This window comes from Amphiprion ocellaris, chromosome 9 (genome assembly GCF_022539595.1).
Source record: "Amphiprion ocellaris isolate individual 3 ecotype Okinawa chromosome 9, ASM2253959v1, whole genome shotgun sequence".
In the NCBI taxonomy this organism is placed as follows: domain Eukaryota; kingdom Metazoa; phylum Chordata; class Actinopteri; family Pomacentridae; genus Amphiprion; species Amphiprion ocellaris.
In genome coordinates this window covers 22,894,847-22,912,847 of record NC_072774.1, presented here as the reverse complement: position 1 = coordinate 22,912,847, position 18,001 = coordinate 22,894,847, and the positions used below count along the sequence as shown (strand labels likewise).

Sequence of the window (18,001 nt, the reverse complement as noted above, 5' to 3'; positions counted from 1 at the left end):
TATCTTTCACTGTCGTGAAAAACAACTCTTCCTCCCAGTCATCGTGAAAATAGCGTTTTCTCTTTCACTTCTCTGTAACGTTTTGGGTGTAAAAACCACAACTAGCTTCCCTAAATGTCTGCGCCCGGACGCTGCAGCAGAATGACGTAGTGGTTGGACATGCGCAGTGAACTTTGACTCGGACACGGTCAAAGTTCATTTACACCGAAGACATTTTTGTTTTAAAAATATGACAAATATTGTAATTTAAAATCTGCATTGATATAAGTATTTTTGATTTTAAAAGAACAGCAACTATAAATTTTGATAAGGAATTCCATGGTGACTAGTATTATTTTTAGAACCTGTGTTGAGGGCAACTCACATGGTCTCTGCAGCAACCAGGCGCCCGCAGGCACCGTGTTGGCTACCCCTGTCCTAGTGTATCTCAAACACTAGAACATTGTTTAAAAAAAAAAAAAGTTAAAAATTTTCACTCAGTTATTTGAGAAAGTGACAGTTTTATGTATTCTAGACTCGGAAAGTGAAATATTTCAAGTTTTTTTATTACTCCAAGGAGCGCAGCAGAGTTATGTGATGGTCACCGTTGGTTTGTCTCTGTCTGTCTGTCCGTGTGCAGCATTACTCAAAAACAGACCAACAGATTTGAATGAGATTTTCAGAGAAGGTCAGAAATGACACAAGGACCAAGTGTTTAGATTTTGGCAGTGATGCGGCTTATAGTCTGGATCCACAGATTTGTCTTCTGGACATCTTACAAGTCAGCAGTCTTCCCTGTGATTGTGGTAGCTTGCACTGAGCTAGACTGAAAGATACATGGTATTTATGCTGTTTGAATGGTAATTTAGTTTAATTCAAAATGAACTCTAATAATTTGAGTTTCTGGATTTTTGATTTTGATGAGCCATAATCATCAAAATGTAAACAAAAAAAGGCTTGAAATATTTCATTTTACATGTAATGAGTCTAGAGTGTATGAAATGTTCACTTTCTTAAATAACTGATGGAAAATATGAAACTTTTTCATGATGTTCTAATTTTTTGAGACTCATTTATACCAGTATATTTACTTCAGCATATCCTTCCACTAAACGTATCCTCACACAGACAATTCATCAAATGCTGGTGAATGTGTGAAGGGCTACAACTTTGTTTTCTAACCACTTTTTGTCACTGCAGTGTTTTACTGTTGGTTGATTTTGCCAGAGAGGCTTTATTTTGGTTCATTAAGATGGGTTTTAAATTCTTTCGGTCCACACGTTTGATATCACTTAGATGCATCCTTTAGTGTCAGAGCCAAACATTCAGAAAGCTGGATGTTTCCAAAATTAAAATTAGAACAAAAAACATACAAAATCAGAAAGGCATGTTTTTAATAGCCGTGGTGATTTTAATGCTTTTTGTATTGATTACCTTCTGATGAAGTCAACATTGTCTCTCTGACAGTGTTACGTCAGTGTGAAGTGAATTCTGTTTTCTCTCCTCGTTGCAGATGATTTCCGTATATTCTGTGGGGATCTCGGTAATGAGGTCAATGACGACATACTGGCCAGAGCCTTCAGCAGATACCCATCTTTCCTCAAAGCTAAGGTTGGGTTGTTTTGTTTTTCTGCTCTTCAAATTCTTCTGAATCTTGGACTTTGTAGTTTTTGGCATAATTTCTGACCACTCCTAGAACATTTTATTCATCATAAGTTATTGTAAATAAATGATATCTGTATGTGATGATGGATAGTTGTGTGGAAAATGAATGCATCATACAGACGTTGCTGCCTTTTTAAAACATGTTTGGACAAGAAAACATTTGATTCTTTGGTGAGATGGTATTTACATATATAGGTTGTATATTTGATCACAAGGAAGGAAAAGCTGCCTTTTAAATCATTTATTCAACAAAGATATCAATGGACATAGTATTATGTTTGGGAATGTCCTTGTACATCATGTGAGTCAGAGGCTTAGCGTTGCCTCCTGTTTTGCAAAAAAAAATTTGTCCCCCAACAGATTTATCACATATTAATGTTTCAGATCATTGAACTCATTTTATAGTAAGACAAAGACAACCCAGAAAAAAACACAAAATGCAGTTTTCAAATGATGATTTCATTTATTGAAGGAAAATGCTGTCCAGCCCAACCCTGGCCTTTGTGAAAAAGTAATTGCCCCCTCTTCTACCAATCTACCAAATGACTGGAGTTTAATTTCACCAGCCAGACTTGTTGAATCTAAACAAATAAGACAGGTTACACCAGTCATTTAATGAGGAGGTTTTAATTTGGAATGATGCAGTTTTTATGGATCTGAAGTTGTACAGACCTTTCCCATTTGTCGTCATCAGGTGGTCAGAGATAAACGGACAGGAAAAACCAAAGGCTACGGGTTTGTGAGCTTCAAAGATCCGAACGACTACGTCAGAGCCATGAGAGAGATGAACGGTCAGTGTCTTTACAGACGTGAACAAGATTTATAGTGTGATGTTTCTATACACATTTTATGACTGGATGGTCATTTATGTCACTGAATTGGTGACCTACATTCATTAACTGATGGCCCTCTTTGCTTCCATTGCATTCCCTTTTTAAAACTTTAGACAGAATGTAAATCTGACTCTGTGTCCTTTTCACTTTGTTTTTTCCGTTTGTCCAGGGAAGTACGTTGGGAGTCGACCCATCAAACTGAGGAAGAGCATGTGGAAGGACCGCAACATTGAAGTTGTTCGCAAGAAACAGAAAGAGAAGAAAAAACTGGGCCTCAGATAATGTTTTGTGGGGTTTCATGTGTTGTGCTCACCAGGGGACAGATGATGTTGAGTTTTATTCTTATTTTGACCTGTCCAGTCTCTGAGGTTGAACAGGTGTTACATTTTTTTTTCTTCCTCAAATAAAACCACCATTTATAAGTTGTTGATATGGCTGTTTTTTGTTTTTACTTGTAAGTCAGACCTAATGCTGCAATCAGTGTCTATTGGAACTGAACACATTTGTTTTTATTATTATTTTGCTTGTGATAGGTTAGGGCCTCTTTGTGGATACATCTTCTCAGAATGAATTATTAAATCTGGAGTTATGAGATAGAATATGTCCTGGAATCCTCACAAAACTCCTGACCATAACCCACTGACAGGACTGCTCTGTTTCCAACATACACCACCTCAGTGTGGCAGTAAGAGGACTTAGCTGATGTTCACAAATTCAGGCCATATACTGAAATTTGTCAGCAATAAAACCCTTTTTTTAAAAAAACTACATAACAAGCCATAAACATCAACAAGTGATGAAAAGAGCACGAAAAACAGCTCATGAGTACAATAAAGCTTTAGTTAAAATCTGTAGGCAGTTCTATTTATTAGAAAATAGTGTTGGTCTCAGAACCACAAAATGTGTAATCTGCTTTGAAATAAATTAATGCAGCTTATTACTGGGTCCTAATTTCATTCACAGTTTGGAGCAGCTCGGCCATGAGACATTCAGACAGTTTTGTATTTTCTATGTACATCTTGAGTTGTTTAAACCACTACAGCTGATGTCAATGACTTTTCCTCATAAGCTCATACAAGCAACAACCTTAGACGTGTGCTTGTTGGTAAGTAGGAGGCATTTCAGGAGGAAAAGTTACAGATGTTCATGTCCATAGGCTGTGGTCTCTCACTGACACTCATATTCATGTATGTTCTGTGCATACAGCAGACTGAAGTGCTGGTACACAGGAGGCTGGACTGGAGGGAAAACAACCTTGTAAGTGCATCAGTAGTTGGATTAATGGTTCACAAGTATCAGATCTTTCAAAGTATATATTTCCATAACTGATTGACTTACTGTTGTCATGTTTGAATTTTGACAAGCTCCTTCAAACTCCAGTTCCCAACAACTCCTGTACAGCTGTTCGTCCACTAAAGATGACATCATTAACTGACACGCCATCATAGGAGGATCCAGTCAGAGACAGCGGTAGATTATTTTCCCTTATGAAGTGACGCATGGACTCTGGAAAGGTTGAAAAACACACCTTAAAATAGTGTTTTCCTACACCCTGTTAATGTTGAATTTTTAGATGTTATCTACGAATCAGTACTCACCCACTTTTGAAAAGTGTCCCAGATAATACTGAGGAATACAGTCCTGATGAGGAGAACAACAAAGATTATCACTTTTATAAAATGTTTGTGGCTGGAGGAATGACTTTCAGTGTATAATAGGTAAGAAATATCTAAAGTCACAGTTTATAAGCACTAAAAATTAAGTTAAAATATAAATATATACATACAGTGGTGGAAAAAAGTTTTTGGACACCCCATACATTTGTGTAATACTGCATTAAGAATCACTCCTAGGTCTTCAAGTACAATATCTTTTAGTGCAGTCACAGCTAAAACACTAAACACATCCTAAAAAAAAGCCATTAAAAACTTAAAATTGATTGGTTCCATAAAAGTATTGGGTCATTTTGGTAGATTTTATTTTTGTTCGTTTTTCTTTTAAACAATAAACTATCATTTGTATTTGACACAAACAAATACAAATGATAGTTTGTTTACAAGAAAAACTAATACATATATATATATATACACACACACACACACACACACACACACACACACACACACACACACACACACACACACACACACACACACACACACACACACACACACACACACACACACACACTTGCATACATACATACATACATACATACATATATTACACAGACAATCTTGCCATACCCTTTGTAGAGCTACTCGGCTCCAGATGGGTGCTGTTGTGACTCCTAGGTGGCACTGCACCGCCTCAGTGGCTCTTGCTATAAGATGCTCATCTGTTACTGCCTCTGGGGGTCCAAACACTTCCTGGAACCAGGCCCCGCCCATCATGACCTAGAAGACACGGTCATGTTAATGGAGTCATGCAGTTACAGCACTGGACACTGTTTTCGTTGCATTGCCATGGAAACCTACATGTATTTAGTTGGTAATGTGGAAAAGGCATAAATATGTTTTTATGATTTGTGCTGAATAGCTGCTTCGTCTTTACACCGCTAGTACTGACGTGCACAGAACACAGATTATAAAACTGAATAGTCTTTGGGTATTTATCACAGAGTATTTAATTATTGATTTCACTTTGATTTGGCAAAAAACTAAAGGATAGCCACATATTCTTCATCACGATACAGTGTGGAACTAAATGCACTTTTTTAATCTAATGTTTAAATGTTTGAGATCTAAAGTTAAACAGCTGACACGTTAGGAATTAGCAGCTGCATTAAGAATACACTGAGTGGTAAAATACAAAATACTTTTTCCACATGGATGAACTACGATGCGACACATATAATGTTCTGAGAGACAGAGAGAGTAGCAGTGGGTGTGTACCGTCAGTCTGGTTGTTTGTCCATCGGGTCTGTTGTGTTGAGGGAAGGGGACGGAGTCATAGACCACTCCTAGTAAACCCCGATCCTCTGATGAAGGAACCAGGTGACCAAAACCCTGACAACACAGAGACACAGGTGGTTGTTTATTTCTGTCAGTTTTGTCACTGATGGAGCTCAACAGCAACCAACACTGAAAACATGACTACAACTTCTTCATCAGAGACACAACATTATCAGAATAAAAAATGAATCTACACATGCAGGGAAATTCTTTTGTTGTGTAAGTAATATAATTAAATCAAAAATCATAATAAAAAAAACATGTTTATGAATCTGTGCCTCATGTGAGTAAAATGCACAAACTGCATTCAGAATTCAAAAAGAGCTTTTGTTTATGTGTGTTCTTTAGTAGTTCTCACCATTACAGGCAGGATGGAGCCTTCATACTCCAGGTTTATCACAGCGACTGTTACTGAGGAAACGTCCTGCAGCTGCTGGATGAGAGGCTGACAGGAGGAGGGCAGCACCGAGGAAAGGGCTGGAAGGCATAAGAAAGAACGTTAAAATGATCAAAAACAATTCAGAAATCTGTGTAGATAAGTACACAAAGTATTGCTTTATTTTTGTATAGGAGAAAATATAAAACATTCACAGTTTAAATTTGAGGCTAAATCACAGACAGCATTTTCACAACAGAAGTTTCAACTACACTAAATACAATATGTGCCTCAGCATGTCGCTGCTGAAGGAGTTCCTGCTGTTCATCAGAGCACAGCAGGAAACCTGAGGGCCTTTATTTAAGACAAATCATTCCAGTAATCACACTTTACCTTTAGCAGGCAGTGCAGATATGATGTGGTCAGCTGATACGACTCCATCCTCCAAATGAACCTAAACACACATTTACACAAAATAACAAAACATGAGTGAACTGTCCAACATGTTTTATATTTTACAGCCTGGATGCTTTGCTTGGAAATGTTTATGGTTAGTAGGTGTGATGTTTACCATATTAGTTCACCATGTAGGCCTGCAAAAAGCTCCTACGTAGTACTAAACACAAAATATAGCTGAGACTTAGCAAATGCCCTGAGGTACTTCTTAATAAACCAAAATATTAAAAAGATTTAAATGTATCAGTTCATCCTGACGGCTACATGTATGTGCAGCAGTATTTGTAGGAATCCTTCCGATACCTGGGGAGACTTTTTTTTTTTTTAAAGTCTGAACCTTGTGGTGGTAAAGATGAAAAACAGGAGACTACCAAACCCAGTAGAATTTATTGTCAATGAACTACGAATGTCTGAACAAAACTTTGTGTCCATTTAGTAACTCTCACTTCAGTCACACTGCAAAGTTTCCTTTTTCCTGCTTGCAAACTGTGAGAAAGAGCCAAATATGAACTTGTAAGAGAGCAGAGGAAATCAGTAGATAAAAAATAAATAAAACTCAGTAAATATATATATATATTTATTTCTATATATATAAATATGAGTGAAATTTAGACCTGCAGATGGTGCTTGAGGAAACCTCAGGGATTCAAAGATAATATACAGTATAATCTGGGAAATGTAAGACTTTCTACAAGGTCAGTAGTAGCAAATAAGATGCTCTTGACCCATCCCCAATCCCTGGCACTACAATTATTAAAAACAACATTTCAGAAAGCTGACTTATTAAAATGTATAACTTCTGTAATAAAGTTCTGTGGACAAACTGAGAAACAGCTAAATCTTCATGTCCCATTAGTGTTGCCAAGTTTGACTAAATGTTGTCTATAACCTCACCAACCTTCCAACCAGAGGCTGAAGGATGAATCTGTTTAACAGCTGCCTCTCTGTGAAGCTGCACTTTCCCGCTCTGCTGCAGGTACTCAGCCAGAGACTCTGGGAGGGATTCCACTCCTCTTCTCAGAGACCACTGGGCCCACGACTCTTTTATGGATCTCTGAGCCAGAGAGCCAGGGGAGATCACAGGAGTCGGACCTGCAAGATTTCAAACGTACAACTTTAGTCCATCAATAACACATTACAGACACCAAATAGACACGAGGAAACGAGTAAAAGAGGAAGTAAATGAGGAAATTAGGAAATGAGGAAGCAATGGGGAAGAAAATGAGGAAATTAGGAAATGAGTAAATTAGAAAATAAACGAGGATTAAGTAAGTAAACGCGGAAGTAAATGAGGAAATTAACAAAAGACTAAACTAGGAACTAAACAAGGAAGTAAACGAGAAACGAGGAAGTAAAGAAATAAATAATTATGTAAACACAGAAGAAACCAACTAAATAAGTAAACGAGTAACAGAAACATGAAAACAAGGAGTCAAATGAGGAATCAAGTAAACGAGGAAATGAGTAAACAAGGATGCAAATGAGGAAGGAAACAAGGAAAAAAGGGAATAAGGATGGAAATGAGGAAACAAAGATGGAAAAAGGGTGTATAGCTTCATCATGTTTGTCTGAAACATCAGAGGGCTGAACTACGAAGTAAGATCAGTGGGAAAGCAGGTATGCTGAACCAAAAGTCAGAGTTTTCAGCATCATGAAGGTGGCTCTCTATTAACCTGACTAGATCGCCATGGTAACTAATGCTGTGGAGCGAGGTTATGTTCAGAGTTTTGGATTTAAATCTACGAGGCGTCTCCTTTGAACCAAATCATTTACTGACGATTATTTATGAGCGATTTAGATTATCATCTGAAGGAAAATGTTTTATCTGTAAACACCTTGAGCTGTACGTCATTAAAACCACAGAATAAGATCATGCTGTTACGGTATCACATACTGTAGGCATCGTGTTGCCATGGGAACGTGACATGTATTGTATAAATGTGTTTTTCTGATTGGTTCCGATTCGCTGTAAAGTCCTTTTACACTGCTGCTACTGCAGCTGATAGAACACTGATTAGAACATTGATTATTGACTCTGCCAAGGAACGCGCTGGACTTATGTGACAATTGGCGTTGGTTTGTCCTTCTGTGAATCTGTCTGTTTGCAACATTCCTCAAAAACACAATAACAGATGTGGATGAAATTTCCAGGGAAGGTCAGAAATGACACAAGGACCAAGTGATTAGATTTTGGCAGTGATATGGCTTATAGTCTGGATCCATGGATTTGTTAAAGATTTCTGTATCACTGCAAGATAGCGGCACGACATCATTGTAACTATGACAAGTGAACGTTATGTCAGCTGCCCGCTAATGATCACATGATTGTGATCCTACTACAAATCAACCGCTACAGACTTATCAGGACTTATCCATCGGAAATGATGGAAGAAACAACGGATTAAATTGTGAGGGTGCTTCTGGGTGTCATTAATTCCCGCCGCCTGCTACATATTTAGGTCATTCGGTATCCGTACATAATGTACACATGCAGAACACACGCCTGTGCTCAGCGCAAGGTCATTTTTAATTAATTAATTAATTTAGTTTATGGGTACATCTATATTAAATGTCCAGTTTCTATGTTGTCGTGATTTCTGAATACACAAATTGAGGAATGAACAGTCTTGGCGGAGTACTGTGCTCCCTGAGTGCTTTTCTTGTTTTATTGGTATTTATTCACCTCTATGTGAACGTGCACAGAGTCTGCAACGGAAAGCCTGAGTTGACGAGACAACAGCCGATAATCACCTGCGTGACACTCGTTAACTCTGACTGAAGTTTTAGTTTTTGTAGAGCCGACTTGCACAAAGAAAGTCTAGATATGTCAAACTTGCTTCATAGTTCAGCCCTCTGGTTCAACAAAACTGTTTGGCTGATTAATAGCTATTATTATGGCACTTTTTTCTATCTCTGGCACAGAAAAGTAACGTCCACAACAAAAAGTTCACAGAAGTATTAACAATATCACATATGTTCAAAGAGAGGATTGTACCTGAGCCCAGCAGCATTCCTAATATCAGAGAACCTCTGCGCTGCTCTGCGTTGTAGAAAGGAGGAAAGCAGGAGCGTACACTCAACTTTCTGCAATCCCCTGCAAACACACCACGACACAAACTGTCCACAGCGATATCTGCCAACTACACACACAAACAGAGACAGAAAACATATATATAACAGCCATCAATATATTGATTATGGATAGCTAAGTGAATCTATTCATCTTAATCTAATATTCTAAAGACATTAAAATATTGAAGAGGCTACTGTATAGCATTTTCAATGTTTTCAACACTGTATATAATAGATGCCTTCCAATGGTGACGGTGGAGGAAGGAAGGACCCAATAACAACAACTAATTTTATTCACATACACCTCTTTTGCAGGCCAGCTCTGTATAGTCTTTTCCAAACATGACTCCAATAAGCAATGTGAATAAAATCCATAGTTTTTCCGTGTAAAAATGTATCCATATATATATATATACACACACACACACACACACACACACACACACACACACACACACACACACACACACACATATATAAATAATTCAGTGCTGCTATTGGGGTAATTTAGTTCCTACATAATCATCATAGAAAGATGTGAAAGACAATGTTCTGATAAAGATCTAAAAGTTCTCCACCTCTTTTCCAAGCCTCCTAGAAACAAATGAGTGGATGGATTCGTCGTCCTCCTTGCTTTTAGTCACCAGTAGCTCAGAAGCAACACTCAACAGGAGGGGGCGAGAGAAGGGTGGGACTGTCCGCAAGAGTTCACTAAAAAAAAGGATGGAGGACAGGTGAGGTGACGGCACAGATACACCTATGATGTAAAACATTTAATGACATTGGAAATATTCAATTTAGCTATTTCAACTCTGTAATTTCAAATTTCAGACAGACAGATAGATAGATAGATAGATAGATAGATAGATAGATAGATAGATAGATAGATAGATAGATAGATAGATAGATAGATAGATAGAAAAGCAGGTAAATCTCTGTTTTGCAGCATATCTGAATTTTAAATCTGCTGTACTTTTCTTCAGCCAGCAGTAAGTGGAGGATGGCGCCACCTACAGTGAATTAAATAATAAGCATCACAGTGTCTGTGTAGTTACTCTTGCTGCCAGACAGGGGAGACAAATTTCAGCACTGCAGGTTCTGAATACAGTACATCTGTCTTAGTTCTGTATGAATGTTTATGTCACTGTTGTTGTGGAGTGTCAAAATAATTTCCTCTGGGATGAATAAAGTAGATCTTATCTTATCCAAATATTTGGACACGCTGTATTTGAATTTTAACAAGCTTTTTGTGATGAAACTTCTATTTATCTAACATTCTATATAAAGTATTAACATACATTCCTTTACATATTAATAATGAGATCAGCAGCTATTTTATGAGGCACACATGGACAATCTAATGCAAATCAAATAAAACAGCCCAGAGCATCTTAAATACAGACGTTCTGTCTACATGGACAACTGCATCTAGAACTTTAAAAAGTATTAAAACACCTTCCCTTCAGTTGTTGAAGACTTTATTGTTTTGTTGATTTAGCTACAACTAACTAGCCTAGCCGAAGTTTCTCTTCTAACCACTCTCACCTTATTCTTGAAGGCATCTTGTGAAGCTGTCCATTGACATACAGATATCTGTTCTTGGATGCGATGTGGCTGTAGGTGACCGGCAGAACCTCCCCTTCAAGACCCAGTTCCTCCACCTACACACACAAACACACACCTGGTTAATGATCAGTTCGTTTTTGAAACTTTTCAAAAAGTACTAGTGCACTGTTGGATCTAATGTAATGGAGCTCTAAGCTTTGGTCTGCTTTCATGTTCTGATATTTAGTTCAGTTTTACTCAAATTCAGAAGACGTTTTTCCTAAACCTGTTGATTTTAAAAGGTTCCTTATGTTGAAAATCCACTTTTATTGTAATGTAGTTGTTATAAACTTGGATGTGTAAACTGAAAGCTGCTACAATATGAAGATGTTTATCCCTGCCATTCTTAAAGCCAGACAGCTAACAACACAACAGCTAGAAAGAATCTCAGCTTTTCCGGCCAGTAAGAATTTGACTCAAGTCTTACCGAACACCAAACAATAACAGCTGTTTGGCTGTTTCTTGACTTTTTCGACATGCTTCTGCTAACTCCAAAATGTCTCAGCCAAGAGCGAAGCACAGCAAATGTTCTGCTGTTGGCTGCAAGAGTGAACGCAAGAACATTCATGCACTTCTAGCATTTGAGAAACTAAACGCCAAATAGATTTATTGTATTTTGATGGTTAGGTCAGCACAACCGTTGGAAAAATCTTGAGAGTAAGCACATTGAATTTCTAATTGTGGTTAATGTTATCATTAACCTTGATTTCATGTCAACAGGTCAGAACTATGAGAAAGCTGCAAAGCTCAGGGACATTAACAGATGGTAAAAACTTTATTTTGACACTAATAAACAAAAACTGAGTGCATTTTGTTTTCCCAGCACCGTTGTGCTTCAGTGCAACCTAAATGTGACTGGTGTTCACATCTGTTTGCTCCTCATTGTGCTCAGACATTTCATTTTAATACAGTTGACCGTCTCATAAAGCTGTTGTCTTTGGCGTAATTTTCAGTTTCTGTTGTCAGACAACAGAGCGAGTCTGAAACAGTGACTAAAAGGAAGCTCATTAAGATTACATGTTAAATGGCAGTTGCTTCATAACTACGAAGCAAGTTTTGTGAGTTAATGAGGTATGTTGAGTTTAAAGTCAAAGGTGGCTCCATTTTAACTTGGCTAGATCACCATGGTAACTTATCCTGGGGAAATAACTGAGTCCAGAGGACGTTTTGGATTTAAATCAGATGTAGAATAATGATGACTCTGTTTAAATAAATGAAGTTTGTAGTTTAACATGCAGCTGTCACATTAGAAACTGATGGCTGCATTGATGGGTAAAATAAATATATTAACACATATCTGACAGTTTTCTACCAACGTAATTTGCAGCAGCAGCACATTTTACTGTCATAAATTTTTCTATTCCTTGTAGCTCTCCATTAAAACAACCTTCTGACTGACGTAGGTGAGACATCAACAGTGCATTTTGTGTAGAAGGAGAGTCATATGACAAGCAGAAGACGTTTTTCTCTTCAGAGTTTGAAACAGAAATCCTGAGTTAACAAAAGCAGTTGATAGCCACGTTATTTCTGACCGTCACTAATTCACTGAAAGGGCTCATGATAGAATCTTTATCTGCTGGCCTCTTGTCCCTCTTGTATGGTTTTAGAATATGGCAATGAGAGACGAGCTCACCATATTGAGTGTGTTGCGTCCCACAGCCCCAGCAGGTCGAATTCCTCTGGGTCCATGTTCAAACACAGCACCATCTGACCTCCTAGTAGACCACAGCCAACCTCCAAAACGACTGCTGGACTCCAACACAATTACCTGGTTTGACATAATCAATAGATAAAAGATAAATATTGTTCAATATATTATTTCATACATACATTAACTTTATTTTCAGTGACTGTTGTTGGGTTAAATATTTACAGGTAGTGTGACAGGATGACTGATCCCGCTACTGCATCTGGATTTTAATGTCCAGAACAAAGCACCACGCCAAGTCAGTATCACTAAAATCTTAAATAATTACAAATTAGTTCCATTTAATGTAGTTCTAGTCATTCTTAGCTGAAGAAGCGTGAAGCTAATTATTTTGAATGAAAGAATGTTTGACTATTTACACCAGAATTACGAGTCTATATTTAAGAACCACCTGTAACAAAAGTCAGTACTGCTGTCTGTATAACTGAGATTCAATCCTTTCATTTTTTCTGATTCCATATGTGTGCCTTTATTTTGATGACCAGCTCTCTACTCCTACTGTTACTGTGAATGTTTTTCCATCCCCATTTTCATTTAAGTGTTGCACACTGTTGCCAAAGCTGTTCACTGTAAAGAATCCTGAAATAAAAAATATATAAATAATAGTCAAACTAATTATATGGCACTGTATGACAATGCACATCTTCCTTTTTCCACACAAAATCATTATTTCTAATAAGTGCATTCATGTTTTATTGTTTCACTGGTCTTTATTTGTTCCATGAAGTGTTCCGTCCCATGGATGCTTCATTAGACTGGGATCTGGGAGTCTGTAGACCAGGTTTACACCATCAGCTCGTTGTGATGTACCTGTTCCTGAGCCGTTTATTGTTGTGGCTAATCTGTGTACTTTCAGGTTGTCAGGCACACATGTAGCATATTCAACCAGAATAGAGAACCAGTACTCCTTCAAGGCTGCTCATTCCCCCGTATGGCATTGTCAGAAATGCAGCATTTTTTATTATTTATTGATGATCAGAAATCCCACCAACATTGAATGTGTTCGTTTATTATAGATGTACCCACAACTTGCACCTTGCACTGAGCACAGACGTGTGTTATGCATGTGTACGTTATGTACAGATACCGAATCATGTGATCTAAATATGTAGCAGAGGGCTGGAATTGATGGGACTCGGAAACACCCCCACAATTTAATCAATTGTTCTTTCTGACACAGAAGTCCCGATAAGTCAGCAATGGTGGATTTGTAGCAGGATTGCAATCATGTGATCATCAGCAGGCAGCTGACGTAGTGTTCACTTGTTGTCATAGTTACAGTGACACTGTGCTGCTGTCTCGCAATGATGCAGAAGTCTTTAACAAATCTGTGGATCCAGACTATAAGCTGCATCACTGCCAAAATCTAATGAGGTGGTCCTTTTGTCATTTCTGATCTTCCCTGAACATTTCATCCAAATTCGTTAGTCAGTTTTTGAGAAATGTTGCCCACAGACAGACAGACAGACAGACTTGTATTTCTTCGTTGTGGATTTTGACTTACTCTTTGCATCAGTGCTGTGTACTTAGAAAGGCATTTTCTACTTGTTTTTCACTACTAACATAACTGCAGTAAATGTGGCCAAAGAGCTTGAGTCTAACTTGTATACAGCAATTGCTTTTAAATCACTCAGGCTTATACAGATGTTGCTTCGCATACACTGACTTGGTTGATGAGGTGGCAGGTAACGTTCCCTCTAATTACTCTTTCATGTAGACTCTATTTGTGCATCATTGCTGCACAGTGAAATGACTGATCCTGTGTCAGCTAAACCTTCCTGTAGCTCCTCTGCAGTCATTAAAGGGATCTGCTTTTCCTTTTCCTCAAAGTTCCCCTGAACGTTTCCTAAGGAAGTTTCCACTGGTGGCTGTGATATATTTAGAAGCACATCTGTGTGAGTATGCAGCAGGCCAGAGTTTGGATTCAAGGACACAGCATATACAGGTGACCTAAAAGCTTTACTATTTGAGACTTTGCAAGCGGGAGAGAATTTCTCAGGAACAACGTGACCAGAAGACAGTGAGATTTGCAACTGTACTTTCTGACATTCAACATGTTTTTAAAGTCACATGGTCTCCCCTTGTCTGCATCCCCCATCATCTCCAATGCACAGCAGGCGGCATGCTCCAGAGGCTTACAGAGTGTATGATGGGATGTGTACAGAGGCCAGTGATAGACAGTCCTAGCTTGAATCACGCAGAGGCTTTGTCCTGGTCACCACTAGGTTTTCCTTGTTTTCTTTACTGAATATGTAGAAAAGTGAGATCATTCCTTTATCCTTTTTTTATGTATACATTTCTTGTCAAATTATTCTGTGTACCTTGATTAAATAGGTTAAAGCAGTTAAATTTGGTCAGGTGGTAAAAAAAAAAGTTCTTCTGACCTTTATTAAAATTAGGTCATTTAAAAATGATCTCACACACACACACACACACACACACACACACACACACACACACACACACACACACACACACACACACACACACACACACACACACACACACACACACACACACACACACACACACAACTTACATGCTGCTCTGGTGTTAGGCAACATAGCTGAAAAATGTATCACAATAGGTTTCATTTCAGCCAATATGGGTAACTATAGCTCATTTTTAATAACCTATTAGTGTGAACTGAACCCCCATACTTTGAGTTTAACCACTTTAGCCTATTTATCAAGGAGCACATCAAGGAATAAAAAGGAAGAATTTTAATATTAACACAAACTGAGACAAAGTATTAACTCAAAGAAAACAATGCAAAACACACAAATAGATAAATTTATACATGTATGTAGAAATAAATAAGGATAAAAGAATGATGTCACCGTCATATACATTAAATACAGAAAGCAAGTAAAACCCAGAGATGCATGACGGGTTACCAGAGAGAGACTTAAGGTTCTGACTGTCTTGGTAGAACGTCTACTTCAACTGTGTCAGTTCTCAGAGCTCATCAGTGGGAGTGCAGTGAGGTGGAGGTAGTAGAGGGGACAGGGTTGTGGGTTCTGTTAGACTGCAAGTCTTGCAGAAGTCAACTAGACCAGCTCTGGTGAACTACAAGCTCTCCATAGGTGTGAGAGGCTCGATGCACTGGAGAGGAAGTTGAGTTTGTTCATGCAAGCACATTATGTATTTTTATAACGTGCTGCATCTGATGAATTTAAACAAAACTAATAAACATTCTATCAATTTTTTTTCATAATCTGATTGACGAGTGTCTGTTGCTAGTACATATTGCTGTTTCACCACCAGGCTTGTTCTACCCTTCACTTTCTGATAAGATCCACAAGCCAATACACGTCATATATCCTTATCCTGAAAGTAAGTTAGACATAATAAAATACACGTACATGTCTCAGATGATTTAAACTAAGGTTTATTACCATTTGAGTAGCAGCAGCAGATTTTTTTTGTACTGTTGATTCTGGGTGGGTCTTTACGATTATCAACATTAGAATTAGTGCACAGTGTGTGTGTGTGTGTGTGTGTGTGTGTGTGTGTGTGTGTGTGTGTGTGTGTAGGTGTGTGTGTGTTGTGTGTGTGTTACCTTGGTAACCTGGGGATTTCTGCAGAGGTAGTAAGAAGTAGCCAAACCCCCAATCCCTCCTCCGAGGACCGCAATTGTTCTCATTGGCTGACTGCAAAAACAAATCATATCAAATCAGAGACACGGCCTGCCACAGGAGCTGTTGATCCAGTTCTACGCTGCAGTCATCAAATCTGTCACTGTGTGGTTTGGAGCAGGCACACAGACAGAAACAGACGACAGAGAACATCACTGGAACCCTCCTGCCCTCCATCCAGGAACTGTTCTCCACTAGAATCAGGAGGAGGGAACATCATCAGAGATCTGCCTCCCCTCTGGCAGGTGCTACAGACTCCTGAACACTACAATTACCAGAGACAAGAACAGCTTCTTCCCCACTGCCATCACCCTAATAAACAGCTGAGCCATTCCTCCACACCTGTACCAAATACCAATGGATATGTACAGTACTTTTTGCACTGCATTGTCACTCTAGCAATTATCGTTTTGCACTACTGTGTTTATATATACCTTTCTAGCTATGTAAATATCTGTATATATTGTTATATTTATTTGTATTACTACTAGTTTTCCCTCTTCTTCTTTCTATAGTTATTTTATTATTCTCTTTCCTTATACCCAGGGTGACACCAAGAGCTGAAACCAAATTCCTTGTATGTTGTGTATGTACTTGGCCATTAAAGCTGATTCTGAAATTCTGATCATATCCAATAACTAGAAAGCTTTTAGAGCTTTTATGAGGACAGCAGAGTTGAAAATGTAGCTGATGTGCTGTGGGTCCATCTATCCATCATCTATACACCACATAATCCTCATTGGGGTCATGGGGAGCTGGAGTCTATCCTAGCTTAGGGTGAAGGCAGGGGACACCCTGGACAGGTCACCAGTCTATCACAGGGCTACACATAGAGGCAAACAATCACACTCACATTCACACCTACGGATAATTTAGAATCACCAATTAACCTCAGCATGTTTTTGGACTGTGGGAGGAAGCTGGAGAACCCGGAGAAAACCCACACATGCACAGGGAGAACAAGCAAACTCCACACAGAAAGAACCCAGGCCCAGGCCAGGACACGAACCGGGGATCTTCTAGCTGCAAGGTGACAGCGCTTACACTGACCACTGAGCCACTGTGCAGGCTGTGGCAGGGTGTGCCTGGTAAATACGGTCTGTTGATAATGATATGAATAACTGTCGCTTTATCAGGTGTTTCATTCTGTCTGTCCAGCTTTAAACAAACAAAAAGGCTTCAGACTGACAAAAATTGTTCTTGTACAATCAATTACACTGCAGAAATACTTTAAGCTGAAGTGGAGTCTCTAGGAGGATGTACTATGAAGCAGGTTTAACATAAACAGAAAATAAATATTGTTATCTGGCTTCACTGAGACTAACAACCACAGTCCCACTACACGGTCACACCAGCTGGTTATAAACCCAATAAGTAAAGGATTCTGAATCAAACACAGTCAGCTTTCACCGGCCAACAACCACAACCAAAGATGAAATGAAGTAAAAACTATTCCAGCTGGTTTGACTAGACTTTTAGGACGGACTGAGCGTTTTCACAGCAGCTACCGTGTTAGCATCATGTTCACATCAACACAGACACACTTCATTACTAAATATAAGGAACAACATTAACAGAAAGTATTCTGTCTAACCTTGTTACGAGAGGCAGCACGTTGGAGGTCTGTTAGGTTTGTTAGTCAAGGCCGACGCTCGATGTTCTCAACCAGGAACACAAACACTTCCGAGTCCCGATCAGCGTCCTTCACAATAAAA

The 18,001-nt window shown here is 38.6% G+C and overlaps 2 protein-coding genes across 2 annotated transcripts in view; one reads left to right on the top strand and one right to left on the bottom strand.

Moving 5' to 3' along the window:
• rbm42 (RNA binding motif protein 42) overlaps window positions 1-2,905 on the top strand; it is a 16,604-nt gene extending 13,699 nt beyond the window's left edge. The window contains exons 10-12 of the mRNA XM_023271602.3: window positions 1,493-1,590; window positions 2,339-2,435; window positions 2,647-2,905. Of these exons, the coding sequence (XP_023127370.1) occupies window positions 1,493-1,590; window positions 2,339-2,435; window positions 2,647-2,759 (308 nt within the window). The 3' untranslated portion in view covers window positions 2,760-2,905. The remainder of the gene's footprint in view (window positions 1-1,492; window positions 1,591-2,338; window positions 2,436-2,646) is intronic.
• Window positions 1,871-18,001, bottom strand: ppox (protoporphyrinogen oxidase). Its single transcript, XM_023271601.3, has 14 exons — window positions 17,881-18,001; window positions 16,211-16,301; window positions 12,574-12,708; window positions 10,881-10,996; window positions 9,914-10,046; window positions 9,259-9,403; window positions 7,162-7,355; window positions 6,201-6,261; window positions 5,790-5,908; window positions 5,372-5,485; window positions 4,724-4,873; window positions 4,076-4,118; window positions 3,816-3,983; window positions 1,871-3,715 (listed from the first exon to the last, which is right to left on the bottom strand). The coding sequence occupies exons 2-13, from the start codon at window positions 16,292-16,294 to the stop codon at window positions 3,847-3,849; spliced, it is 1,431 nt and encodes a 476-aa protein (XP_023127369.1). The 5' UTR covers window positions 16,295-16,301; window positions 17,881-18,001; the 3' UTR covers window positions 1,871-3,715; window positions 3,816-3,846.

Excerpts from the sequence above, each read along its gene's own strand:
- ppox (XM_023271601.3), bottom strand. The coding sequence starts at position 16,294 with ATGAGAACAATTGCGGTCCTCGGAGGAGGGATTGGGGGTTTGGCTACT. Across the intron at positions 10,997-12,573 it reads GACGCAACACACTCAATATG|GTGGAGGAACTGGGTCTTGA; the intron begins GTGAGCTCGTCT and ends TTGTGTGTGTAG. Across the intron at positions 5,486-5,789 it reads GCTCCATCCTGCCTGTAATG|GGTTTTGGTCACCTGGTTCC; the intron begins GTGAGAACTACT and ends CTGTGTTGTCAG.